The 25,783-nt window shown below is 54.4% G+C and overlaps 2 protein-coding genes across 3 annotated transcripts in view; one reads left to right on the top strand and one right to left on the bottom strand.

Moving 5' to 3' along the window:
* Positions 1-2,883: 2,883 nt before the first annotated feature.
* Positions 2,884-25,783, bottom strand: part of LOC102450492 (IgGFc-binding protein-like) — a 30,472-nt gene continuing 7,572 nt past the window's right edge. Inside the window, exons 6-20 of the mRNA XM_075908266.2 lie at positions 24,053-24,620; positions 22,800-23,389; positions 21,795-22,368; positions 21,367-21,566; positions 20,253-20,394; positions 18,841-19,172; positions 15,845-16,418; positions 11,405-12,003; positions 10,255-10,819; positions 9,199-9,794; positions 8,499-9,069; positions 7,283-7,482; positions 5,301-5,681; positions 3,326-3,612; positions 2,884-3,091 (exon numbers count right to left, since the gene is read on the bottom strand). Of these exons, the coding sequence (XP_075764381.2) occupies positions 3,082-3,091; positions 3,326-3,612; positions 5,301-5,681; positions 7,283-7,482; positions 8,499-9,069; positions 9,199-9,794; positions 10,255-10,819; positions 11,405-12,003; positions 15,845-16,418; positions 18,841-19,172; positions 20,253-20,394; positions 21,367-21,566; positions 21,795-22,368; positions 22,800-23,389; positions 24,053-24,620 (6,189 nt within the window). The 3' untranslated portion in view covers positions 2,884-3,081. The remainder of the gene's footprint in view (positions 3,092-3,325; positions 3,613-5,300; positions 5,682-7,282; positions 7,483-8,498; positions 9,070-9,198; positions 9,795-10,254; positions 10,820-11,404; positions 12,004-15,844; positions 16,419-18,840; positions 19,173-20,252; positions 20,395-21,366; positions 21,567-21,794; positions 22,369-22,799; positions 23,390-24,052; positions 24,621-25,783) is intronic.
* Positions 17,441-25,783, top strand: part of LOC102447923 (sushi, nidogen and EGF-like domain-containing protein 1) — a 68,332-nt gene continuing 59,989 nt past the window's right edge. Inside the window, exon 1 of one of the 2 annotated variants that reach the window (XM_075907499.2) lies at positions 17,441-17,798. The gene's annotated coding sequence lies outside the window, so the exon portion shown is untranslated. Of the gene's footprint in view, positions 17,799-24,462; positions 24,596-25,783 lie in introns of those variants that run through there. The other variant, XM_075907498.2, reaches the window with a different exon arrangement.

Raw genomic sequence — 25,783 nt, 5'->3', positions numbered from 1 at the left:
GCCGCGGGGCTGGCCAGAAGGAAGTGGGGTGGGAAGCAGAGCTGGCGGGGGCGGGGAGAGGTGCAGCGGCGCTGGCCAGGGGAGATCAGGAAGAGGAACGGGCGGCGGGAAGCAGAGCTCGGGGGAGGTGCAGGGGGACTGGCCGGGGATGATCAGGAGGGGAAGTGGGGGAGAACCAGCTGGCTGGGAAGGGGGGGTGAGCAAATTGGCTGGCGGGGAGCGGGACTGACCTGGGCACTTGCTGTCTGTCCCATGCAGGCTCCCAGCGACGCGCGAGCAAGGAGGAGGCTTCCCCTCCTCCTCACACTCAACCAACTGAGGGCTCCCGGTGGAAATCGTGGCCCGCCTCCCAGCTGGGACTCCCACCCGCTCCCCCCGCCCACACCAGGCTTCCGTCTGGTGCGCAGCCGGAAAAATCAGCAAATACCGGCCAGTGCACGTGTCCGGTATTTTCTGATTTTTTTTACCGGACAGAGCGTGCAAATACTGACCGCTGGCAACCCTACTTCTGACAGGGGCAGGGGAAACAGCTCTGTGTCTTCGTTCAGTGAGTTATTCCAAGTTCAATATTGCTACGCCTGGCAAGGAATCTATTTGTCAAAAAACCTACCAGGATCGTAGTTTGTCTCTATTGTTACAGACAATATTTGCTGATGGATATTTTAAAATAATTGACCAAAATAACAGTAGCCCACCCCAGCAGGGAGAGGGTCCCAGACAAGCCAAAGGAGGCTTGTGCAGGCCTGGCCATGAGGGCTGGGAGCAGTCAGCCAATCCGAGCCAGGCTGAGCCCTATAAAAGGCTGCAAGGGCTGAGAGAAGCAGACTCTAGCTCCAGCTGTGGGGCAGGAGGGACCTGGCTGCTTGGTAAGCTAGAGAGGGTACCTGACATGGGCAGTGAGTGAAGGTCCAGCTGGGGAAAGCAAGGCTCAGTCCCATCCCTTCTCCCTGAGACACTGCCCCTTCCACAACCTCCTCCCCTGTGGAGCCAAACCCAGCCCCAATCCCAGGTTACTGCCCCAGCCCTCTTAGTCTATGTCTACACTGGCGGGTTCTTGTGCAAGAACTCTTGCACAAGAACATGTCCATATTGCCATGTGCTTTTGCACAAAAGCATCCATGGTAGTGTGGACACTCTTTGCGCAAGAAAGCTCTGATGGTCATTTTAGCCATAGGGCTTTCTTGCGCAAGAAACCCCTGTCACATGTCCACATTGCCTTCTTGCACAAGAGCTCCTGCACAAGAGGGCTTACACCTGTTAGAAAAGAGTGTAGCTCTTGCTCAAGAAGCCCTGTTTTCCGACACCGTACTGTAAATCTTCTTGCGCAAGAATGAATGGGCAGTGTGGACGCTCTGGTGGTTCTTGTGCAAGAATGACTGTTCTTGCACAAGAACCCACCCGTGTAGACATAGCCTTAATGTCCTCTGTCCCAGCAGGTGGCATAGCTCCCTCCCCCCCCCCCCCCGCCCCCGTCACTCTCCCGCTCTTTCCCTGGTGGCCAAAGCACCTAGGGCAGCCACACAGGCTTCCTGCACAGTTGGACAACCAAGCAGCCATGCCACAGTCCCAGACCACCTGAGTGGCTGGGGAGTCGGGCTACTGCCCAATGGCCCTGGAACTCCCAGGTGGCTAGGGAGCTGGGCTGCTGCCCCACAGACCCTGCCCTCCCAGGCAGCCAGGGAGCTGGGCTGCTGTACTGTGGCCCTGCACTTCCAGGCTGCCAGAGAAGAGCATAGGCAGTTTTGAGAAGGCAATGCCTTCCCTTGCCTACATTACACACCAGACATGACACTGGAGAGAGCAGTGCTGGGGAAAGACAGGCAGAGCTGGGGAGCTCTGACCTGACCCAACCCCCAGCCTGCAGGCCAGATTCAGGGGCCTGAGGGGATCTAGGGATGCAGGGAGGCAGCCAGAGCAGAAGGCAGCAGCAGGTCCACACCCCCTTGCCAATGATGAGTGGCCATTCAGACTAGTTTGCCCCTGTGGTAGGGGCTCGGGGATGACTGGCAGTGGTCACTGAGGCAAGGTGGGTATTCATTGGGGTTCACTGGGAGGGAGGGCCCCACAGTGCAGGGGGCACAGCTGCAAGGCAATATGGTAAAGAAAGAGCCCCATGGGCTGGAAGGGACATGGGACCTGAAGTAGCACAGAAAACAGGTAACAGAGGGTGTGTCTAGACTACATGGCTCCATCGATGGAGCCATGTAGATGAGTTTATTTAAGTTTAATACCAATGTGGACACAAGAACAAATGGATATAAGCTGGCTAGTAGGAAGTTTAGACTTGAGATTAGATGAAGGTTTCTAACCATTAGAGGAGTTAGGTTCTGGAACGGCCTTCCAAGGGAAGTAGTGGGGGCAAAAGATCTATCTGGTTTCAAGATTAAACTAGATTGGTTTATGAAGGGGATGGTTTGATGAGATAACATGATCTTGGTAACTAATTGACCATTCATTATCAGCGGGAATAGGTCAATGGAGGGATGATAGGAGTTACTATAGAGAACTTTCTGGGTATCTGGCTGATGAGTCAAAGTGCTGTCATAAGGGACCCCGTCGAGTAGGTTTGCCAGGTAGAAAACCGGACACCTGGCAACCCTACTCGACGGGGTCCCTTATGACAGCACTTTGAATTCTTGGCACCAGTGGGCACCACAGCTGAGCTGCAAGGGGAAATATCTCCAACGGCTGCCCCTGGAGTGTGCACACCCCGAATAGGAATGGACTTATGCGAGCACTCAGAGAAGGAACAGCAGCTATCAGCGGGAACAGAACTCAGACCTCTTCATTTGAGAAACATGGACTTTTTTATCTCTTCAAATAAAGCTACATTCAGATAGAAACAGGCAGATCCAATAAAATCACTCAATGAGGTTTGCAAAGGTGACTTTATTGGTTCCCAATCATGTCTGCAGGTTAATTCGTTTTTATTGACCATCAGAAAAAAGACTTTCCCACTCAATGGCCTAGCGGACACAAGCAGTCACGCAGGCTACAGCAATGGCACTGTGAACAATTCCTAACTAAGATGGCAGCAGATCCACCAAAGGGAGGGAAGATGCTTCAGCAGCCAGGGTTTGTTTAGATGCCACTAGAAAACAAAAGCAGAAGAGGAGTTAATCAGCCTCCTTCAGGCTGGGAAGAGGTCTCTGAAAGAATCCTTTGCCCTTAAAAGTTAAGGCCAAAAGGAGCATATGGGCATCTAGTCTGACTTTCTGCAGTGCATAGGCCAGAGAATTACAGTCACACTATCATCCCCATGGAGGCACCTATAGATCACCACAGAACGATTGGCGAAAAGGGCAGCCTCTGCAGAGCCACTCACCACCCAGAGAAATCTCCAGCCTTCCAGGCACTGACGACCTCAGTGATGTTCCTTGCAAAGCCCCCGCCAGGCAGCCGCAGGTCGTCGGAGATGTCGTCATTGAAGTTTCCACAGGATGCGCACAGCTTGTTAGCCAGGCTCTCGCCGACTCGCACCGTCACCTGCCCACTGGGGCTGAACAGAACCTGCACCCCCGAGGCCTGGACCACGGCCACACCGCCCTGAGACTCACTCACAGACACCGCGTCGGAGACCTTTGCCGGGAGCTGCATCGAGCGCCCGTTCACCTGGGAGACACAGATATAGGTCAGAGGAGAGCCAGGGAACATAGAATAGAGCTGGAAGAGACCTCAGGAGGTCATTAATTCCAGCCCCCTGCCCAAAGCAGGACCAGTCCCAACTACTCAGTGAATCAGAAAAGTTTGCTCTCCAGAGCACTGGCCATTGATTGGGGTGAATGAAATGGGGGCTGGAGCTGAGCCAGAGTTCACAGACAACATTACATGGCAGCAGGTTCTAGAGTCTACAGGCCCCATTATAATACTAGATCTAGAGTCCATGAGCCCCAATGCCAGGTAATGGGATCTAGTGTTTCTGGGCCACATTAAAGGTCTACACAGTTAGGAGGAGAAGTGCAGAAAACACCAAGGAGCCAATCAAGGACCAGTGCTCTGGAGAGCAAACTGTTCCAATTTGCTCAGTACCCTATGAAAGTGCAGCGATTTGCATGGACAACTTGATTGGCAAAAGTCCCTCCTGCCCTTAGTGGTACGGACCTGTGAGCAATTATGTCTCTAAGGATATGTCTACACTAGCCCCCTAGTTAAACCTGCAAGGAGGTTTAACAGATAGTTCGATTTAGGGGCTTTAATTCAAAATACCAGGTCCCTGCCGCGTGTAGACGCGGGCAGTTAGTCCAGACTTGTAAATTTCAAAAAATGGCGACTGGCCGGGAAGATGCAAATCAAGTGCGGATATTTAAATCCCAGGCTTGATTTGCAACTTTGAATGCCTACATTAGCCTCCCTAGTTTGAACTAGGGGGCTAGTGTAGACATACACCCAGAGAGAAAAGTAAAGAACTCTAGAGACCTTATGTAAATGATTTAATACCCTAATTTACACATAAATGAGAGCAGCCAATCAAGAGATAGACAAGGTGGGTGATGTAATAGGGGATCAACTTCTGTTGGTGGCAGCACAATTTCTCAGGATACACAGAGCTCTTCTCCAGGCCTGCCTAGCTCCAGGCCAGTCCCTTCTAGCAGCGGACTTTGGTTCAATACAAGATATTCCCTCACCCTGGGACCAACATGCCTATGGCAGTGCTGCAAACAGCCATTCAAGCTATCGAGTTCCGAATGGCCACCATGATACTTTGAGCAGGGGGTTGGACTCAACCTCCTGAGGTTTCTTCCAACCCTAAGATTCTATGACCATGCCTCTGACACCTCCCTCTGCTGTATTGGGTAATCATAAGGGGAAAGGATATCTCCCCATACGGACAGGTACGGCTGCAGTGGAGGGGTCTCTCCCTCAATGGTCAGGTCCTTCTCTGAAGCCAAGGTCCCCCACTGGGTCACAGTGTCCCTGCCTCTCCTCCAACCTTCCGCGTGGGACACAGCGAGGGAGGCGGAGGGGCAGAGGCTGGGAGGCAGGACTCCTGGATGGCATCCCCAGCTCTGGAAGGGGAGTGGGCTCTGGAGGGCTAGAACAGGGGGAAGTCAGGACTCCTGGGCTCTAATTCATTCTTTGCTACTGAATAATTGTTCATCCACCGCTTGCCACCCCCAGAGCCTGTACCCCACATCCTGTCAGCACAGGGGGTTCGTGCGGCTCATGAACTGGTCACCGAGCTGCCCAGATGGGCCTCGGTTATGAGGGTCAACATCCCTGTAATGTTCATCAATTCACTGGCCGCTGAATGAGCTGCCTGCCCCTTGGCCTGAGGCTGTTCTGACACGGGCCCCTCTTACCCAGGTCTCCTTGCTCCTTTTCACAGCTATGAAGGCATCTTGGAAGAAAATGTAGGCGGTCGTCCCAGCCGTGCGTCCCTCGTCACCACAGGCCCTGACCTCCACCACCAGCCTGAACCAGGAGGGGGTGCTGCTGTTGCAGAGAGACGCCAGCTCGTACGCTCCACTGGGGAGATCTCCACCAGAGGCGCCGTCGAAGGAGGTGAGCTGGCCTCCCGGGAGCAGGATGCACCGGCCCTTCTGCTTCACACAGCTGCGCACCCCCTCCTGTAGCGCACAGATCTCCTGGACAAGGCATCTGTGTGGCTTGCAGACGAGCCCGCCTGAGGCCTGGCAGGTGCATTTCTCTGAGCAAGTGCTGGAGATGACACTCTCCCCGGCCTGCAGGGAAATTCCCAACAAATTTGTTACAGCAAAGCAGTGCGAGAAAAATCCCGAGATGGGATCTACTTAAAGCTCCCTTTGATTGTTTAAATTGTGGGAGGCTGTGGAGGTCGGGGTCCCGTTACGCTGGGGGCTTACCTATCAATAGTGAGTGAGCAGAGTTATTTCGGGGGATCTTTCTTCTGCCCAAGTATCTTAGCCCAGGTGTGAACAGCCAAACTGCAAAATCCTACTCAAATTACTGTATCCCCCTCCCCCGTGAGGCTGAGCGCTACCATGTGTGCCACTGGGACCTCTGGGGGCATATCCCAAGCTGTTTTGTGCTGCAATAATCTGAGCAGAAACTGGGAATTTTAGTAATATTTTTTTAGCTCTATGTGTGCCTCAGTTTCCCTGGGTACATTGTACTTCTGTGCACTGTGTAAAGGAAAGGGAGTGGGGCATCAGACTCATATGCCTGTTGGACAGCTATATGTTAGTAACAAATGGAATAAAGTCCAGGCCTGTGAATGGAGGACCTGGAAGAGACAGTGGAAACCCCAAGACCCGGGACAGTCATCTGCACTGACCGACTACCCAGAGAAAGGAATGTAGCTACAAGGAAGCAAAGCAAAGGCCCTGAGCTGGGTGAAGAGCTGGGCTCGCAGGGGCTCTCTCCTGGGAAGAAGACAAAGGGACAGATGCACAGAGGGGAAGCGAGTTGGCAGATACTGAGGCTGCAGCGCAGGGTCAGTGGCGGGGTGGGGTGGTTGTGTCTAGCTGTGAGGGTTAACTGATGAGCCCGGGACATGCTATCATATCCCTACTGCCTGCCTGGGCTGAAAATGGACCATGATAAGCAGGCTGCTGACAGGAGGTGCAAAGGGGCAGATGCCCAGGAATCAGTGAGACAAGGGCCCAGAACTCCAGGCTGCTGCTACTGCAGAAGCGGCAATGGAGACCAGATCCACGGGCCCTTTCTGTCACAGTGGTAGCACTGCACTTCCCAGAGCAGGGCTGCCTGGGGGAGATGGGATTCTTCCCTGGCTGCCCTGAGGGCTGCCTAGCTCTCACCCTGCCCCTGGCCCCTGAGTATCTGCTCCTTATGGGAGCACTGAGAAGGGACCAACCCCCCTTGCCAGGGGCCCAGCGAGGCTCTCTGATAAGTGAATGAAGCTCCTAGACAGGAAAGGCCTCTCTCCCATTCCCCATCCTCCCAGCCTCCACTTCCCCTAACCGTCCCATGTCCCATCCCCCACTCGCTGAACCACCCAGTCTCCCATGCTAGGGGTGGACCAAAGATGGCGCCCCCTCGTGGGGAAGGGCTCCCTATCCCATTCTCCATCCACTCCAATGGATTTCCTGTGACCGGCCCAGGATATGGCATACGGTTTCATTTCCAGGTGCCAGGATCAGGCAGGGCAGGTGTTTGAAGCTCTTCTAGCCCAATGCTCTAGATGGCAGCGGATGGCAGGGGGGTGACTGAAGGCAGGGCAGCTCTAGGACACAGACACAGTCACTGGAACTCCCGCTGGGAAGCTGGGACAGTCCCAAAGCTACACAGGCAGCCAATGCAAAAAGCCTCAAGGCCGACAGCCTCCTGATACCCCAGCACCCACCTTGAGGTAGCGCCCGTCATGCAGGCAGCCGCATCCTTCCATGGACACGCACGTTTCCCCATTGAATGCGTAGCCAGCGTTGCACTGGCAGCCCTCAAAGCACTTCGCAGTGCACTGGGCAGGGGAGAACAAGCCGGCGCAGGTGAAATCGCAGGACCTTGTGCACAGCTCGTAGTGACTGTTGGCCGGGCAGGTGAAAGCTGGAGAGGCAGAAGCAAATGAGAGAGAGACAGGAAAATCTGAGGCGATGTTGGCACTGCAGCCGGTCCAGTGGCACAGCTATGGCATGGCAGCTATGCTGCTGAAACACCCTGCTGTAGATGCTTCCTGCATCTACAGAAGGGGTTCTCCCATTGGTGCAGTTAATCTGCCTCTTTGAGAGACGGTGGCTCAGTGGGTGGGAGAATTCTTCCATGGACACAGCTGTGTGGACAGCAGACTGAGGGTGACCTAGCTACCTCGCACCGGGGGTGGAATTTCTCACAGCCTGGAGCGATGTGACTAGAATAGAATCATAGAATAATAGGACTGGAAGGGACCTCGAGAGGTCATCGAGTCCAGCCCCCCGCCCTCAAGGCAGGACCAAGCTCCGTCTACACCATCCCTGACAGATGTCTATCTAACCTGTTCTTAAATATCTCCAGAGAGGGAGATTCCACCACCTCCCTTGGCAATTTATTCCAATATTTGACCACCCTGACAGTTAGGAATTTTTTCCTAATGTCCAATCTAAACCTCCCCTGCTGCACTTTAAGCCCATTACTCCTTGTCCTGTCCTCAGAAACCAAGAGGAACAAATTTTCGCCTTCCTCCTTGTGACACCCTTTTAGATATTTGAAACCCGCTATCATGTCCCCCCTTAATCTTCTTTTTTCCAAACTAAACAAGCCCAGTTCATGAAGCCTGGCTTCACAGGTCATGTTCTCTAAACCTTTAATCTTTCTTGTCGCTCTTCTCTGTACCCTTTCCAATTTCTCCACATCTTTCTTGAAATGTGGTGCCCAGAACTGGACACAGTACTCCAGCTGAGGCCTAACTAGTGCAGAGTAGAGCAATCGACTAGGCCAATCGGATTTCTAGGAGTAGTGTAGACCAGGCCTGCCTCACCCGGCCCATCCCCTGCAGTCACTCCTAAAGAGCCACTGACCCCTCAGAACGCTTGGAGAGGGGCTGTGACAGCGACACTAACTGCGCATTCAGAGGAAAACAAACTTACGGCAGAAAGAGGCCGTTCTCCAGGCTCTGACTGTGCCTCCAGCTGCCTGGCATGCGGCCACGTAGGCCTGCAGGCTCTGGCAGAGGATTTCCCTGGCTCCGTTGGCCGCACACATGTCATAGAGGCAATGGCTGAAATACTCGGCAGGGCTGACGAGCGAGTGACAGTCTTTAAAGGGACCGGCTGGAGCTTTGATCAGCCCACAGGAGCTCTCAGCCTGGTACGGCACCATCTTTGCTGCATCGCAGGCGGGGCACCTGTCCCCACAACCATGGGAGCACGTGACGCCCTCAACGGGCACCTTCCAGGCAGCCCCAAACTCATCCGCGTTCTGGGCGCTCTTCCCACTGGGAAGCAGGAAGTCGTCGTTCTTGTCGCCATTGAAGTTGCCACACAAGCCGCACACGTGTCCCTGGTAGGAGCTGGGGACGGAGACTAGGACATAATAGGACATATCGTAAAGGACTTTCGGGCCAGAAGCAGACTGGACAATGATGTTGTTCCCCTCCTGGTTGATCCAAAGTTTCCCATCATCGGTAGCCAGTGGGAGAGTGTAGAATTCCCCATCCACCTGTGCCAATGAGTGAGAAATGACTTCATCATCAGTGGGGACTCAGAAGCTGTGTTATGGACACACACACACACACACACACACACGTCACTCTAGGCTACAATGAGCGTAATCTCAGACAGGACTTACCGTGACTTTCCATTTCCTTCCCCTCTCCATGGTGACAGTGTAGCCATGAACAGAGACTCTCACCGTCCGTGCCACTGACAATTGGCCATTACCATAGATTCTATTTTCTACCAACACGGAGAAGTTGGCCAGCCCAGCGTCACTACTGCAGACTCTGGCTAAGCTGTAAGTGCAATTGCCCTGGAAATCAAAGGCCCGTCCATCGAAGGTCAGATAGTGACGATCACCAGATGCAACACATTTGCCACAGCCCTTGGCGTGGCAGCCCAGGACTCCGTTCTCCACCCTGCACTGCTCGCTGGCTCTGCACGAGGCCTCCCGGCACTCGACGGCCCCGTTGTCTTGACACCGGCACTGCTCCTGGCAGGAGGTGCTGGGGTAGAACTCCTCTCCCCTCCGGTAGTACCTGCCATGGTGCATGCAGCCGCACTGCGCGACGGGGACACACCGGTCTCCACTCAGGAGGAATCCAGCGTCACAGAAACACCCTTCGGCACAGGGGGCGTCACAGCCATCTGGCGCTGAGAGGCCGTGGCAGGTGGCAGGGCAGCCGTTCCCACAGAGCTCGTAGTGGGAGTTGCGGGGGCAGGTGGGGCCTGCAGGAAGAAGAGGAAACATGCACAGGAGGTGAGGGAAGGAAGAAATGTGCAGGTAAGTGGAGACAAATCATATCACATACAATAGCATTGTTCTGGGTGGTTGGGAGCCAGGCCTCATGGATTAGATGCTGGGAGGGGAGATGGGCCTACTGATTAGAGCAGGGGTCAGATCTCCTGTCTTGTATCCCAGGTGTGGAAGGGCGGTTGGGTCTAGAGGGTTAAAGCAGTGCAGACTGGGAGTCAGGACTCCTAGGTTCTGCCACTGGCTTCTCTCTGCCTTGCACCCGGATGGCAAAGCACTTCCAAGCCCTGGGACAAAGGTGCTGGCAAGTGGACGGGGCTCCGTTTCTTCAGCATGAGGTAAAAGCCTTGCCAAGGAAGTAACCCTTCCTGTCGGTGACCCGGAGGACATGCACATGAGCCAATTCATGAAGCAGCGTCAATTAGCGACACTTACTGCAGAAGGAGGCCGATCTCCATGGCCCCAGCGGGATGCCCCTGGCCTGGCAGGCCGCCACGTAGGCACCGATCGCGCTGCACAGGGCGTCACGGTGACCCTTGTACTGGCAGGTGTCCAAGACGCAGTCGTCGAAGAAGGGGGCGGGGTCGATGACTCTGTGGCACTCTCTGAAGGGCCCGTCCCCTGTGGTGAGGAGCCCACAGAACCGAGGGCCTTTGTAGGGTTGTTTCTCAGCTTCGCTGCAGAGAGGGCAGTTCCCGGTGCAGATGTCCGAGCACCCTGGGCTCTCCTCCACCTTCCAGCTCTCTGCGAACTGGACGGCGTTGGCCGCCCGTCTCCCGTCCCTCATGGTCAGGTCGTCACTGGCGGTTTGGTTGTTGTCGCCGCACAGGCCGCAGAGGGCGTTGGCATAGGTGCTGGGCACGGTGACCCGGACCAGGCTGTTCCAGTCAAAGGTCACCCTCAGGTCGAAGGCGGTCTTGATGAGGACGTGGGCTCCGCTGACATAGGCCTGAAGCTTCTCCTCATGGTAGAAAGGCAGATCCACAAAGACTCCGTCCACCTGGAAGAGACACGGCCGTACTGGGCTCACTTGTGAGCAAACACTGCGAGGAGAGGGGGGCACCCAGGACTCGGGCTCTTGTCCCAAGCTCTGCAGGGGGCTAGTGTGTGCTGGGATTGAGCAGGGTAGCCTGGGAGTCAGGACTCTATATTCTGTGCCTGGCTGTGCAAGGAGAGTGTGATCTCATCGCTGCAGCAGGTGCTCGAGCCAGGACTCCTGGACTGCATTCCTGGCTGTGCCAGGGGCGTGGGCTCTAGGGCCAGGAGTGTTATAGGAGGGTCGGCCCACAAACGCCATCCGTGTCGAAAAGCCCTGATGGTCGGAGCAGCCCTCCCAGAATCAACACAGCTCAGTGCCCAGGTGAAGGAGCGAGTGCTTTGGGTGCCCAGGAGGTTACCAGCTGAACTGCCCTTCCAAACCGAGCCCCAAGGAGGCGCACACGTACTTCCCAGGCGCCCGCCAGCTCAGTGTGCAGGGGAGGCCGGACTTGGCACTTCGATGGGGAGAGAAACCAGGGGCATTGGCTCAAGGGCAAGAGTTCCTGCTCCCAGCTCCCCAAGCAGCCCTGCGGCTCTCTGCCCCTACCTTGATCTTGCGGGGATGCTGCTGGCTGAGAGTGATGTTTCTGCCATACACCTCCAAGGTCACCGCCTTGGTGAAGGACACGGTCTTGCTTCCCCGGTTGTTATTCTCCACCTTGATGCTGAACGGGGTGAGCGTGGGGTCCTGGGAGCAGACCCCCACCAGTTGGTAGATGCAGGTGCCCATGAAGTCGTACTTCTTCCCATCGAAGGTGGTGTAGTGAGGGTCCCCGGAGGCCGTGCAGGTGGAGTAGCTGATTGGCTGGCAGCCCCGGACCCCGTTGACCACGGCGCATCTCTCACTGGCCTTGCAGCTGGTCTCCTGGCAAAGCACCATGCCCAGGCTGGGGTCACACCTGCACCGAGAGCGGCAGCTCTCATCGGCCCAGAACTCCTCGCTGGGTTGGTAGTAACGGCCGTTGTAGTCGCAGCCACAGCTCCCCACGGGGACGCACTGCCCGGTGCTGAGGACGTAACCGGCGTTACACTGGCAGGTCTCCACACAGGGCTCTGGGCAGGAGGCATTGGCAGTGCGGTCGGAGCAACTGGCCGGGCAGGCGTCCCCACAGGCCTCGTAATGGCTGTTGTCAGGGCAGGGCAGGACTGGGAGGGGCACAGAGAGGGGGAGATGTAACACCACAGGAAATAGACCTAAAACACTATCTTAGGGTATGTCTACACAACAGCGCTAATTCGAACTAACGCGTCTAGAACTAAAAACTAGTTTGAATTAGCGTTTTGCTAATTCGAACTGGCATGTCCACATTGAGTGGACCCTGAACCAGGCTTAAGGATGGCCGGAAGCAGTGCCGGCAGGGCATCAGAGGAGGACTTAGAGCGTGGAGATGCTGTCTCAGGCTAGCCAAGGGCTGCGCTTAAAGGGACCCGACCCCCACCCCGGACAGACAGTTCTTAGGGGTGCCCTGCTTGCAAAGCAGTCCTGGCTTGGAGTGCCCGGAGTGCCCACACTAGGCACATCACAGCACTCGGCCATCAGCCCGGCTGTACTTGCCGCAGGCTGCCATCTGGGGAGAGGGGGCAATTGGGGGGCTGCAGGAGAGCTTCCACCCCCAGAAGCCCGCAGAGCCAGCCCAGTCCTCCCCATTGGGGGCTCGTACCCCATTCCTCCCTCACCTCCTTCCACTTACCCTTCCCTAGCCCCTTTTCTTGATGTACAAAATAAAGGACAATTGTGTTCAAAAATGGAATCTGTCTTTCTTGAACAAAACTGGGGGAGACTGGGAAAAGGAGGTGGGAGAGGGGAAGAGAGAGGCTGGGAGAGGGGAGGGCAACTACAATGATCAGGGGTTGGGAACAGGTCCCATATGAAGAGAGGCTAAAGAGACTGGGACTTTTCAGCTTAGAAAAGAGGAGACGGAGGGGGGACAGGATAGAGGTCTCTAAAAGCAGGAGTTGGATGGAGAGGGTGCATACAGAAAAGTTCTTCATTAGTTCCCATAAAGAAGGACTAGAGGACACCAAAGGAAACGAATGGGTAGCAGGCTTCAAAGTAGTAAGAGAAAGTTGTTCTTCACAAAGCAAAGAGTCTACCTGTGCAACTCCTTGCTGCAGGAGGCTGTGAAGGCTACAACTAGAACAGAATTTAAAGGGACGTGAGATCAAGTCATGGAGGTTGGGTCTATGGAGTGCTATTAGCCAGGGGGTCGGAGTGGTGTCCCTGCCCAAAGTTTGTGGAAGGCTGGAGAGGAATGGCACGAGACAAATGGCTTGGTCACTGTCTTCGGTCCATCCCCTCCAAGGTCCCTAGGGTTGGCCGCTGTTGGCAGACTGGCTACTGGGCTAGACGGACCTTTGGTCTGACCCAGTATGGCCATTGTAAGCTCAGGGCTCAGGGTCGGGGGTCTCAGTGGACCCCCTTGATTTTCATGCACACCTGCTCCTGGGTGGCCAGGCTGGCAGCTCTCCTGCCCTAGATGGCCACTTTCCTGTGCCTAGTGCGGAGATCGTGGACAAAGTCCACGATGTCCGCACTAGCCCAGGCGGGTGCCCGCCTCTTGCGGTCCCGGGCAAGCTCCCGGGAGCCGCCAGCCTGGTCCCGGGAAGAGGGGGAGGGCTGGGGGGCATCGGGTGACTGGCTCGAGCCGTGCCAGGTGCAGGGTCTGCTGGCTGGGTGCTGGCAGGCTTGCACCTGGCACAGGCACCGTAGCCAGCCCGTGCCCCTTTAAGAGGTCCGGGGCCAGGAGGGGGGCAATAGAGTTTCCCTGGTGTTGGCCAGAGTGGCCACCAGGGAAATCTGGGGAGGGCTAGCCTCCCACTAGTTCGAATTAAGGAGCTATAAACCCCTTAATTCGATCTAGCTAGTTCGAACTAGGCTTAATCCTCGTAAAATGAGGATTACCTAGTTCGAACTAAGCGCTCCGCTAGTTCGAATTAAGTTCGAACTAGCGGAGCGCTAGTGTAGCGCCTATGAAAGTTAGTTTGAACTAACGTCCGTTAGTTCGAACTAACTCTTTAGTGTAGACATACCCTTAGATTCAGCAGGAGCCAGAGCCAAGTTCTAATATCACAGGCCCAATGTACTAGCAGCCACACTCAGGGAGCATCACTGGGGAGCAGCCAAGTGGGGACTGGGAGTTTGGTACCTGGGGCAGAAGAGAAGTGCCCCCTTCTTCTAGAAAGTCTAAGAACATTGGATCTCACTTGTCAAGGCTTCAGCTGGAAGCCTCACTCTTGCCAGATGCCTTGGGACAGTTAAGTAGATCCTGCTGGGGATTTACCCTGTATTTCCAGGTTATATTTTGGGTGTTTCTCCTCTTTCTATCTCTTTCTGACCCATCCCTCTCTTCCATCCAATCCACCCACAAAAGTTCCCACTATTTTTTTTCCATCCATGCAGGGAATAAATTTTATTATATGTACTAAGATCTGTGCAGATGTGCACCACCCACAGAAACACAGGCTCATCAGCTGAGAAGCATTTGAATCTCTCCAAGCACACTGCTACCCAGCAATCCATCTTCCATCCAGTCTACCCAGGCCCACTGGCAGGGGAGCAAAGGGGTCAGTTGCCCTAGGGCTCAGCGTTTCAAAAAGGCCTGGGGCTCCCAGTTCTGCCATCACTGCAATGACAGGATGGCTGCAGCCTGAGCCCCTGGGCCTTTAAATCGACACCGGAGCATCATGCAAAAGCTCTGGACAGGTCTGAGGGGTGCCTAGGAGATGAGGGGGCCTGAGCAGTGCACTGTGGGCAGCGCTGAGGACTGGCTTCCCCAGCCCATCCCCTTCTTCCCAAAGCCCCAACTCTTCTGGGAGCATGGAGCTGTGCCCCCCTCCACCTTGCCCAGGGGCCCGATAAGCCCACCTCAATCCACCCACTAAATCATTCCCCTCATGCCCAATGGTGACCCCCCCATAGGGAAGTAACCCTCCCTCCCCCCCCCCCACATTCACTGTTGAGAACAACACATATATCGGTGAGTACAACGACACAGCTGCCTCATTCAAAGGGGGGGGGTGTTTCCAAAGGGTGACAGAATATTTGACCTTGGGCATTAGACTACATGGGGGAGGATGTTATAAAATGTTCTGTGCCTCACAAGATCCCTGCCTTGTCTCCCATGACCTCCCCTGCACAGGGGGATGGAGCGGCTTTGGAGGGGGGTGGACCGGTCACGACTGACTGGAAGCTCATGTCCAGTTGGTTCTCCACTATGACCCCACATCTTTCTCACTGCCCCTGCTTCCCAGGACAGAGTCCCCTGCCTGTCAGTCTGGTTCTTGTTCCCACCTGCACCTTTTACATTTACCTGTATGAAAGCGCATGTGGTTTGCTTGCACTGCGTTTACCAAGCAATCCAGAGTGCTCTGAATCAGGAACCTGCCCTCTTCTGTATTTACCACTCCCCCAATTTTTGTGTCATCTCCAAACTTTGACTGTGTTTTCTTCTGGGCTGGGGCAGGCATGGGCATTTAAATCCAGCATTTTCACAGGGGCCTGCTCTGATGGGGCTGCACGACTGGAGGACAGCATGCCAGTCCTGCCAGGGTCCCACAGGACCCCGAGGAGTTCAATTATTGGGGGGATGACCCTGCTTCCCCCCCCCCCCATTTTGCATGCTCATCCTTATAAACCAAACCTAATCCATCAGTTTAATTTTGCTATCCATGCAATCTATCTGTCGCCCAACAATATATTGACTCCTTCTCTGATCTATTCTAGCCTAGCCTAACCTCACCAGATCTGATCTAATCTAACCTAATCTACCAAATCCAAGTCTCTAAAATCCACTCTCAGTCTCAGTAGTCTATTCTACAGATTTCTAATGCATGTGTCCCCAGAGTACCTACTTGTCAAGTCCAGTATCTACGCCTGGTACCTGCCTTGATACTTAGCCCCTCAGCATCTCCTCAAGCAGTTGAGTAAACAGCCTGGCTAGTGTAATTGCTGCCTTTGTCAATAAAGAAACCAAACCCCAGAGCTCACCACAGCCGGACGGTGTCCTCCAGTCATAGACGGTGAGGCCCTGTTTCTTGCAGATGGCAGCGTAGGCCCCCAGCGCCTGGCACAGGATTATCCTGGCTCCCCCGTTCAGACACACGTCATAGACACAGCTGTCAAAAATGTCCTCAGGGCTCACTCTAGGGTGACACTCTCTGAAGGGCCCTCCCGGTGCTTTGCTGATCAAACCGCAGTATTCGTCGCCCCCGTAGATCTGCTGCTTGCCCTCCTCGCAGGCTGGGCATTTCCCTTTGCAGTCATCCCAGCAGAAGGGGTCCCGGTCTGTGACTTTCCAGCTCCTGGCCCACTCCACGATGGAGGAGACCCTGGTGCCGGTAGGTGACATCATTTCATCTCCATGGTTTTGGTTGAAGTTCCCACAAAGGCCGCACGTGGCCCCATAATAGCTGCTGGGGAGGGTGATGATCAGGTGCCAATTCCAGTCATAGGACACCTTCAGACCGAAGTCTGTCTGCAAGACAGCACTGAGACCGCTCTGGTAGAGCTTGATTTTACCATCTTCCAGGGTCACCGGCAAGCTGCTGCTCACATCATTGATCTAGAGGTAGGAGGAAAGAGCCAACTGTTATTTCTCTTTCCCTCTCCCCCCTCACAAGTGGCACACTGCTCTGGGACAGTACAGAGGAGAGGGCCCAGAATGAGTGCTTGAGAGCTAAGGGACAAAATGTTCTGTCTCCAAGGGATCTGGCTCTGGAGTGAATTTCCAGTGCTGATTAGATAACTGTAGGAAATGATAATGATATTTGCAGCTTGAAACCCCCTCCACACACCACAAAATCCTTCCTCCAGGAGAGCTTTGTATAGCCTGAAAAGAGGAGAAACCCCTATGGATTTCATCAGGGATTTGCTCTTGTCAGTATGTGTTCTGCAGAGGATGTCTGGGTACGATTGTGGGGGCGGGGAGAGAGAATTGGTCAAAAAGTTTTCAATTATTTTCAAAATGAAAGCTTGGTTCTTCTTGGATTGTCTCTATCTATGGTAGTCAGCACCCTGCTTTGTGCATGGTCATCAATGTCTTTGTTCTTTGTGTTCAGTCACTGCAACCCTTTCTCTATTCAGCCATGGTCATCCTTGTTCAGATGTTTGGTTCTCCTCTCATTTATTGAGTGTGACCACCGGAGGCTCTGTTCATTCCATGGACATTCGTGATAGCCCTTCATTGCATTTCATTAGCACCATCCGTGTTTTTCATTCCGGCGGGTCCTTGTTGTCCTTGTTCTTCTTTGTGTCATTTCTCAACACTTTGTTGGGTTGGGCCACCTCATCCTTGTTCTCTGTGTTGTAAAGCAGGCTTTTTCTGTCCACGGCCTTCGCGTATAGCCCATCCTGCCACACAAGGCCCCTCACACAAAACCCAGATACTCAGAGGAGCATGGGAAGCACAATGCAGTTTTTGTGAATGGAATTTGACCTTACAGGCATCCTGGGACTCACAGGCACCAAAAAACAGGGAGGTGAGCATGACTAGATAGCGCTTAGCTGCAGTTACAGATAAGCCTCATTTGACCATAGCTTGACCGGTCTTAGGGGCAAGAGAAAAAGAAAACATAAGGTAATAAAACACAACTGTCTCACACTAACTATGCCCCATCTGGTCCTGTCCACGAGGGGATCACGCATACATCATGAAAATTCCTATAGGGCAGTATTGTCATACTACCTCATCACTAGCCTATCAGGCCCTGCCAAATGCAGACCCTAGCATGGCACAGACACCGAATTTTTGTATAAAAGACCCTCTACCCCTTTGTTCGACGGAGGTTCCGTATATTGAGGGCACGTGTCTTTTTTTGCCCGGCTAAAGGATTGATCACCCTGAGGCTGCCTCCCCACCCTTCAAATCAAATATATGGATGCACGAGTCCTGAGCATGCTCCGAGTTCTAGTGTGTCTTTCAGTTGTTATCGTTGCTGGATTTGTAAGTATTGCTTAAATGTATAAGTTATTGGTTTAATTAATAGTTAAATTGTGTTAAGTTTATACAATTTACACAGTGTGATTAACAGAACTTAGATACGCTTTACAGAATTACACAGTGAAATTGTGTTGTGTAGTAGTGTTGTATTTAGGTTAAGTATTTAGGTGTTAGAAATAGAAGCCCCGGAGTTGTTAAGTTGTAAAAGTACATTTATGACTAACTCCACCAGCTGCCCTAAAATAGCCATAGAGGGGCTGGCTTTGGATGGAGTTTTTATTATCATTATATTGGCTTTGGTTTTGTAATTTTCGTTAAGCAAATTAGAGTCCAGTGATTTGGTATAGTTGAATTGTAATCAAAGAAGTTTGTAATTAATTAAGTATAGCTAAGTTTAGGGTTTTCTACCCTGTAAAAGCATTGGGCAATTGCTAGTTTAAAAAAAACATTTGCTAATTGTTAGCTTTGATTAAAAAAAAAATCATTCCACTTAATAAAAATAATTTGTTTCACCATCATCCAATAGTTTTCACTGGGTAGTCAGCTTTAACCCTTGAGGATCCCATCACATCACTGAACCAAAGTGTAACACTCTATTGGATTTTGTCATCTTTACCCTGTACCGTCTCTGGTCCTCCTCATCTTTGTTCTTCTTGGTGTTCGGCTGTCATTTGCCCTGTGCTGCATCTGGTCATCACTGTCCTACACTGCGCTCCGTACATCCAAGGAACCAATTAGCCTGTGGAACTTGGAGGGATTCTGTGGCCTAGGGAGACTGGGGAAAGAGATCTAGAGGGACCAGGTGGCCAATGTGATCCTTGGAGACAAGATTGCACAGATGACTTGGTAGGGACCTAGAGCATATCACTTGAAGTCAGTTCATTTTTTTGGATGTTCAGATGCATGAGGATGTTTGGGATGGATGGATAGAAAAAGAGTTGTGTGGGTGGATAGACAGAGATGGATACAGGTGTATGGGGATGGATGGGGAGATGGTTTTATTCCAGCTGTAACTTTTCCACCCATGTGTGCATTTTGGACTCACTCTGATTTTCCCAGCTTCGTTCTTGTGGATAGAGATGTTGTGCCCGTAGACGTAGATGTTGGTCAGACGCACGTAGGACACAGCCTGGTTGCCCCCCCGGTTGTCGTTCTTCTCATTGATGGTGAAGGGCTCCAGGGTAGGGTCGCTCCCACAGTAACTGGCCAGGGTGTAGGTGCAGGTGCCTTGGAAGTCAAAGTTCAGCCCGTCGAAGGTGTGATAGTGCGGGTCCCCCCAGCCCCAGCAGGTCCCAGTGTAGTTGGGCACACACATTGCACGGCCGTTCTCGATCTTGCATGTCTCCTTGGCCCGGCACTTCAGGCCTTTGCAGGGATCTGAAAGGAGAGAAATCCCAGAATCCATGAGTGAGGGCTGGATGCCAGGCAAGCTTGGTGCAGCACAGACCCAGTTATGGTCCAGCACAAACTGGCCCAAAGACATTCAGCAGAGGGGCCAATCATGGAGGAGTCAGTGAGAGACAGTTTTCTACAGGTGAGAGGCCTAGACTACAACCCCATGCTCAGTGCCTGATGGGGGAAAAACTCTCTCGGCTTCCACAGAATCAAAGATCTGTATGGTTAAAGGGACCACAAGGCTCCTGCCATCCAAGCTCTGCCAAGAGGCAGGATGGAAGATCTGTCCAATGGGAATGAAGGAAATAGGCAGGGTAAGAACACCAGTGTTTGACCTAGATGGCAGGACAGAAGAGATTTTTTTTACCTTTTGACTGTCAAGTCCATGATCCAAATGCCAAGGATAAAATTACTTCCTTGATATGACATGTCCTGGCTCCCAACCCCCTCCTCCCACCCATATGACTCACCAGGTCCCACAGCCCACCCAGAGATACGGGCCAATCCCAGGACAACTGGCTCCCAGCCACCCTGCTCTAACCACTTGACCCCACTCTCCTCCTAGATCTAAGGACCAGACCCTTAGCCATGGTTGGGGGACTGCACACAAGTGAGAAACAAAAAAAGCCCCAAAACCAAAATACCCTCACCGATGTGACCTCCGACTGAGAAGGAGAAAGGCACGCCCCACACTCCCCTTGCACACCAGAGCCTAGGGGCCCCAGACTAGCAGATTCTCCAGCCCCGCGGGGAGAGAGTGAGGGAGCTGGAGCACCAGCATGGGCTCCCCAATGCGGGAGGGGCCCTGGATCCAGGCAAGCCTTATGTTCCCCTCCCCTGCTCTAAGTTGTGATTCCACAGCGGGTACGTCTAGACTGCAAGTATCCCGAAATAGCTACCCCACGCCCACTAGTTTGGCATCCCTATCAAGGGATCTTGAAATTGTGCTTTATTTCAAAATTTGGCAAAGCTTATTTCGATTTGAGTGTGCAGTGTAGACGTACCCAGAGACTGCTCTAATGTGCGGCTCGGTGATCGCTTCCCTTTCACTCCCTCCATTACCTTTGTTAACACACTGCATGGCCCCATCTCTCATCTCACAGCTTTCGTTGCTGGCACAGCTGTGGGGCTGGCAGGTGAGCCCTTGGGCAGGAATGCAGGTGCACTTTTCCTGGCACTCACTCCTCATAACCAGCTGCTGGGGCTGTTTGGAACAGGGGAAATAAGGCACAGCTGCATTAGGGGCAAACAGCGCTTTGGAGGGGGTAGGGCTACGTCTACACTGGCCCCTCTTCCGGAAGGGGCATGTAAATTTCAGCAGTCGTCGTAGGGAAATCCGCGGGGGATTTAAATATCCCCCGCGGCATTTAAATAAAAATGTCCGCCGCTTTTTTCCGGCTTTTAAAAAAGCCGGAAAAGAGCGTCTAGACTGGTCCCGATCCTCCGGAAAAAGTGCCCTTTTCCGGAGGCTCTTATTCTTTGAAGTAAGAATAAGAGCCTCCGGAAAAGGGCACTTTTTCCGGAGGATCGGGACCAGTCTAGACGCTCTTTTCCGGCTTTTTTAAAAGCCGGAAAAAAGCGGCGGACATTTTTATTTAAATGCCGCGGGGGATATTTAAATCCCCCGCGGATTTCCCTACGACGACTGCTGAAATTTACATGCCCCTTCCGGAAGAGGGGCCAGTGTAGACGTAGCCTAGATGTTCAGTTCTGCGTAGCCCAGACACAGGCACAGAAATCACAGCCTGGCTCTCAGCCCCCTGCTCTCACTCGCTCTTCTCCAGAGCCAGGAACCGAACTCGGGGCTGGGCTCCCAACTCCCTTGCTCTTTTCTGATCTTTGACTGTCAGGTCCCTGATCAAAAGCCAAGCTACAATCTCTGACTTCATTGGACACAGATCCACCCTCCTCCCAGAGCCAGGAGTCCTGGCTCACCACTTCCTTTTGCTTTAACCCATGAGATTCCCAGCCACCCTGCTCTAGCCACTAGATCCAACTCCCCCCGGATACAGGGATCATGGAACCAGCCTTGCCCCATCAGTGCCTTTTGTCTTTCCACTGAGATTCGGGCATTGGCCAATGGCAAGTCACAACAGTCTGGTCCCACGTGGCTGATGGGAGCAGGGCATGGAGGAGGCGAGCAGGTGGGTGTTAACACCCCTGCAGGGGGCGGTACCTTGTAATATTTCCCGTTGCTGAAGCACCCACAGCCCTGCTGGGCCACGCAGCCCTGGCCATCGAAGAGGAAGCCATCGTCGCACTGGCAGCCTTCGGCGCAGGTGATTGGGCACTTCCTGGTGTCGGTGAGCCTGGTGCAGGTGGTGCTGCACAGGTCGGCGCACACCTCGTAGTGGCTGTGGGCCGGGCAGCGCAGAGCTGAAACAGAGAGAGAAGCACTGGATGGGGGGGGAGATCTCACCCCATGGGCTGTAGGTACAGACATCCGGGAGAGGAGACGGGACGAGAGACCCAGGGCCCCCTTAGAGCGGAACTTGAAGTTGCTGGTTCCCACCCAAAGGCATCTCAGAAGTAGCCCAGTGGCCTGGCATGAGCTACCCAGAATCACTGCCCCTGCCCCAGAGGGTGAGGCATCCCGGCACTTACGGCAGAAGGAGGCGCTCCTCCAGGGCTGGATGGAGGCCCCAGCCTCCTGGCAGGCCGTCACGTAGCTGTGGATGCTCTGGCACAGGACCGGGGAGTCCCCGTTGGCCAGGCACACGTCATAAAGGCAGTTGTTGAAATACACGCTGGGGCTGACCGTGCCGTGGCAGGCGGCGAAGGGGCCGTCAGGGGCCGTGAGCACCCCGCAGTAGTGGCGCTGTTTGAAGACGTCCTTCTTCCTCTCCTCACAAACCGGGCAGCTGTTCCCACTGCATCCGTCCTCGCAGGCTGCCCCCGGGACCGGGACTTTCCAGGCCGACCCGAACGCCGCCACGTTAGGGGCCAGCCTGCCACCGGGGAGCAGGAACTCGTCGTCCCGGCGCCCGTTGTAGTTCCCGCACAAGCCACACATCTGCCCCTGGTAGTTCCCTGGGACGGTGACTCTGGCCTGGTAAACCAGGTCGTAGCTCACGGTGAGGCCGAAGTCCGTTTGCACCAGCACGTTCCCGCCGTGCTGATATGCTTGGAGCTGCCCCTCGGCCACGACCACAGGCAGGTTGTGGGAGACCCCGTCCACCTGGGAGAGACAGAGCGTTCCCTTGGGCAGGGGTAGGGGTGCTGCAGGGCTGGGTTAGGGACACAAGGGAGGGTCCCAGTGACGGCTGGGCAAATCTGTAGTGACTCCACTGAACTCAGTTACGTTAGGGCAGAGTCTGATCTCCTAGAGTCCAAGGTAAATCCTGAGTCACTTTGCTCAGTGTAAGGGGCTCAGGGCAGGATTCTGATCTCAGCTTTCTGGGGTTAATGTTGACTCATCCACTGGCTGCACTGGGGTGGGCGCTGGATTCTGGTCTCACTTTACCAGGGAAACCCAAAGGCCTGTGGTGTCAGCATGGTCACCATCAGACCCTGAGTCCTACTGGGAATTAATTGGAATGACTGACCTGTGGGACAAGTGGCCCTTGCATTGCCATGGCAGGGTTCGGCCCCATCGTCGGCAGAACTTACCATGACGAGCCCCTTCCGGTTCTGCAGCAGGGTGAGCGTGAGCCCGTAGACCTCCACGGACACCAGCCTGGTGACGGACACCCTGCCGTTGCCCCAGGGCACGTTCTCCACCTTCACGGCGAAGGAGGTCAGGTTCCCGGTGTCCGCGCAGGTCTTGGCCAGGATGTAGGTGCAGGTGCCTTGGAAGTCGAAGGCGACCCCGTCGAAGGAGATGTAGTGGGGGTCTCCGGCAGCAGTACACGTTGCGGATCCGACAGGGCGGCATTTCCGGACGCCGTTCACCAGCTTGCACTCCTCATTAGGGCGGCAGGACAGCCCCGTGCACACAACGTCTCCGCCGGCCCGGCACACACACTGCTCCTGGCACGTTGGGTGGAAGGTCTCCCCAGCCTTATAATAACGTCCCTGGTGCAGGCACCCACACTGGGACATAGGGACGCACTCGTCGCCACTCAGCACAAAGCCCTCGTCGCACACGCAGCCCTCCCAGCACTGAGCCGAGCACTGAACCGGGGCCAAGAGGCTGCTGCAGGTCGACTGGCAGCCCCGGGCGCAGACCTCGTAGTGGCTGTTTGGTGCACAGGAGACACCTGGCAGTGGAACAACCGGCGTTAGCATCCCACACAGAGGAAAGGAGACGGGGCTGGGAAACGCCACCGGGCACTGGCTGGAGGAGAGGAGCTGGGGGGGGGCAGTGTGGGACGTGTCCTGCTGTGCCCAGTCAATGTGCCCTTGCCGGCCCCTTGGCACAGGGGAGCCCCGTCTCCACGGCCCGCTCAGCTCTTGAGCTCGGGTGAGTTCCAGTGATTGGCCTGAGCTCCGGGACGGGCTCACTTCCCAGTGAGGACCTTCACGAGACCCACCCCCTAGGAAATCCTGGCCCATTTCCCATTCCCTGAGCCAGCCGCACCGAGTCAACTTCTCGCCCCCGCAGAGCCTGGGTTGGAATTCACACCCTCCAGGGGACAGACTCTGTAGTCCAGTCGCCCGCCCCTGAGCCAGCTAGTTCCCCTGTCTTAGGGCCATGTCACAGCTGATGTCCCCTGGAAAGGAGAAGCCCCACAGCCTTTCCTATGCCCACCCCGAACCTGACAGTCCCCCCTCCCTGGGCTGGGTTGGAGCCTGTTACTGCTATGGCAGAAACATCTCAAATCCCCTTCCCAGACCACCCATCAGCTCGTCTTTGCCCCAACCACACACGCCGCTTTTTCTCCCTTCAGCCCTGCAGGCGGTGCCAAGCTGCTCGCACTTACTGCAGAAGGAGCTGTTCCTCCAGGCAGAGACAGCCGCCCCGGCGGCCTGGCAGGCTGCGGCGTAGCTGGTGAGAAGCTGGCATGTCACAGCTTGTCGGCCTTGGAAGAAGCAATAGTCGTACACGCAGTCTTGGAAGTAGCCCTGCGGGTCGACTTTGCTGTGACACTCTCGGAAGGGGCCGCTCTTGTCTAGGAGGAGCCCGCACTCCTGACTTACTCCTCGTTGGCGTCTCTCCACAGCTGCTAGATCTGAGCACTCTTCCTTGGCAACCTCCGCACAGCCAGGGATATCCGCCACCTTCCAGCTCTGCCCAAAGGCCGTTGGGTTTGGGGCCAACCTGCCACCCCTCATGGTCAAGTCATCTCCCTTGTCCCCATTCAAGTTCCCGCAGAGTCCGCACAGGGCGCCGGCGTAGCTGCTTGGCGCAGAGACGGTGATCCGGCTCTGCCAGTCAAAGGTGACGGTGAGACCGAAGTCGCTCTGGATCACTGCTTCCTGCCCCCTCCGGTACATGGAGATCTTGCTGCTGTTGTGGCTGTACGGTAGGTTGGTCAGCACGCCATTCACCTGGGAGTAGGGGCCAAAGGGTCAGTGAGAACGGTTTGACACTGGGCAAGGAGCTTTGAACCTGCAGAACCTGCTTCCCTAAAGAACTTTCACAGTCGAGCTGACTGAAGAGAAACCCAGAGGGTGAATTCTGTAGTCGCTTCCACTTTGGTCAGTTTTTATTTTCCCTTTTTAAAAAAGGCTTTTAAACTATGTTTCCATTTCCTGTAGCAGGATAAAGGGGCTTGGGGTGTTTTAGAATTTGTATTGATTCCAAAACCAAACATTTGTGAAAACTGCCACCATTTTGTCCCCAGAACATCTGATTAAAATTGCTTATGCCAGTCTTCCAAATAGACCCACTGCGCCGGGACCGGGGATGGAGCGAGAAGAATAAGAGATGAGGATACACAGGGAAGGCAACAGCCGGGCTGGACCCTGGGAAAGGTGCATGTGTTGGACTGACTGTGCTCCCAGAAGGGACGGGGCCTCAGGCAGAAGCGGCAGGGACAGGAGAGCCAGACTCAGCGCCACCCTGAGCGCACCAGGCTCCCCCTGCTGTCCTAGCATGGCCTGGATTGCGCTGCAGGGCACTGCCATGGCGACTGAAAGGGCTGAGGGCTCCGGGCTCTGTGGAATCACCAGGCGCCGGGGCAGGTGCTCCCTCTGCCTGCCAACATGCTGCCTGTCAGCAGGCCTGTGGGTACAATGGCAGTGCCAGAGAAAGGTCATGAATCTGAGGGGAAATGACTTGCAAGCCATGGGGGTTGGCTTTCCCCTGAAGGGAGGATTTTGCAGCAGATTATGCAGTTTCTGAAACTTTAAAATTTAGAACAGAAAATTTTTATTTTGCTGAAAATGTTCCATTTTTCAGAGGGGAAACACCACAATGAAACATTCATTGTAGGTCAGTGGGACCTGAACTGGAATATTTCATTTTTTAACTGACCCACAAGGTTTCACTGTAAATCAGTTAAAAAGAAATGAAGAGTCTGGTCCCTGCTGTGCATTGCCTTATGGGAGTTGTAGTTCCACTCCCCATGCTCACAGACGGGCTGGGCTTCCTGTAATAGAAATCCACTGCCTTCAGCTTCTGGGGATCACATGAGCCTACTTCAGCTACAGTCCCCTGGGAACAAATGGTGTCAGGAGCTACAGCTCCTCTCAGGCAGTAGGGAATCAAG

The sequence above is a fragment of the Pelodiscus sinensis genome, chromosome 22 (genome assembly GCF_052426305.1).
Source record: "Pelodiscus sinensis isolate ZL-2025 chromosome 22, ASM5242630v1, whole genome shotgun sequence".
In the NCBI taxonomy this organism is placed as follows: domain Eukaryota; kingdom Metazoa; phylum Chordata; order Testudines; family Trionychidae; genus Pelodiscus; species Pelodiscus sinensis.
This window is presented reverse-complemented; position numbering and strand designations above follow the sequence as displayed.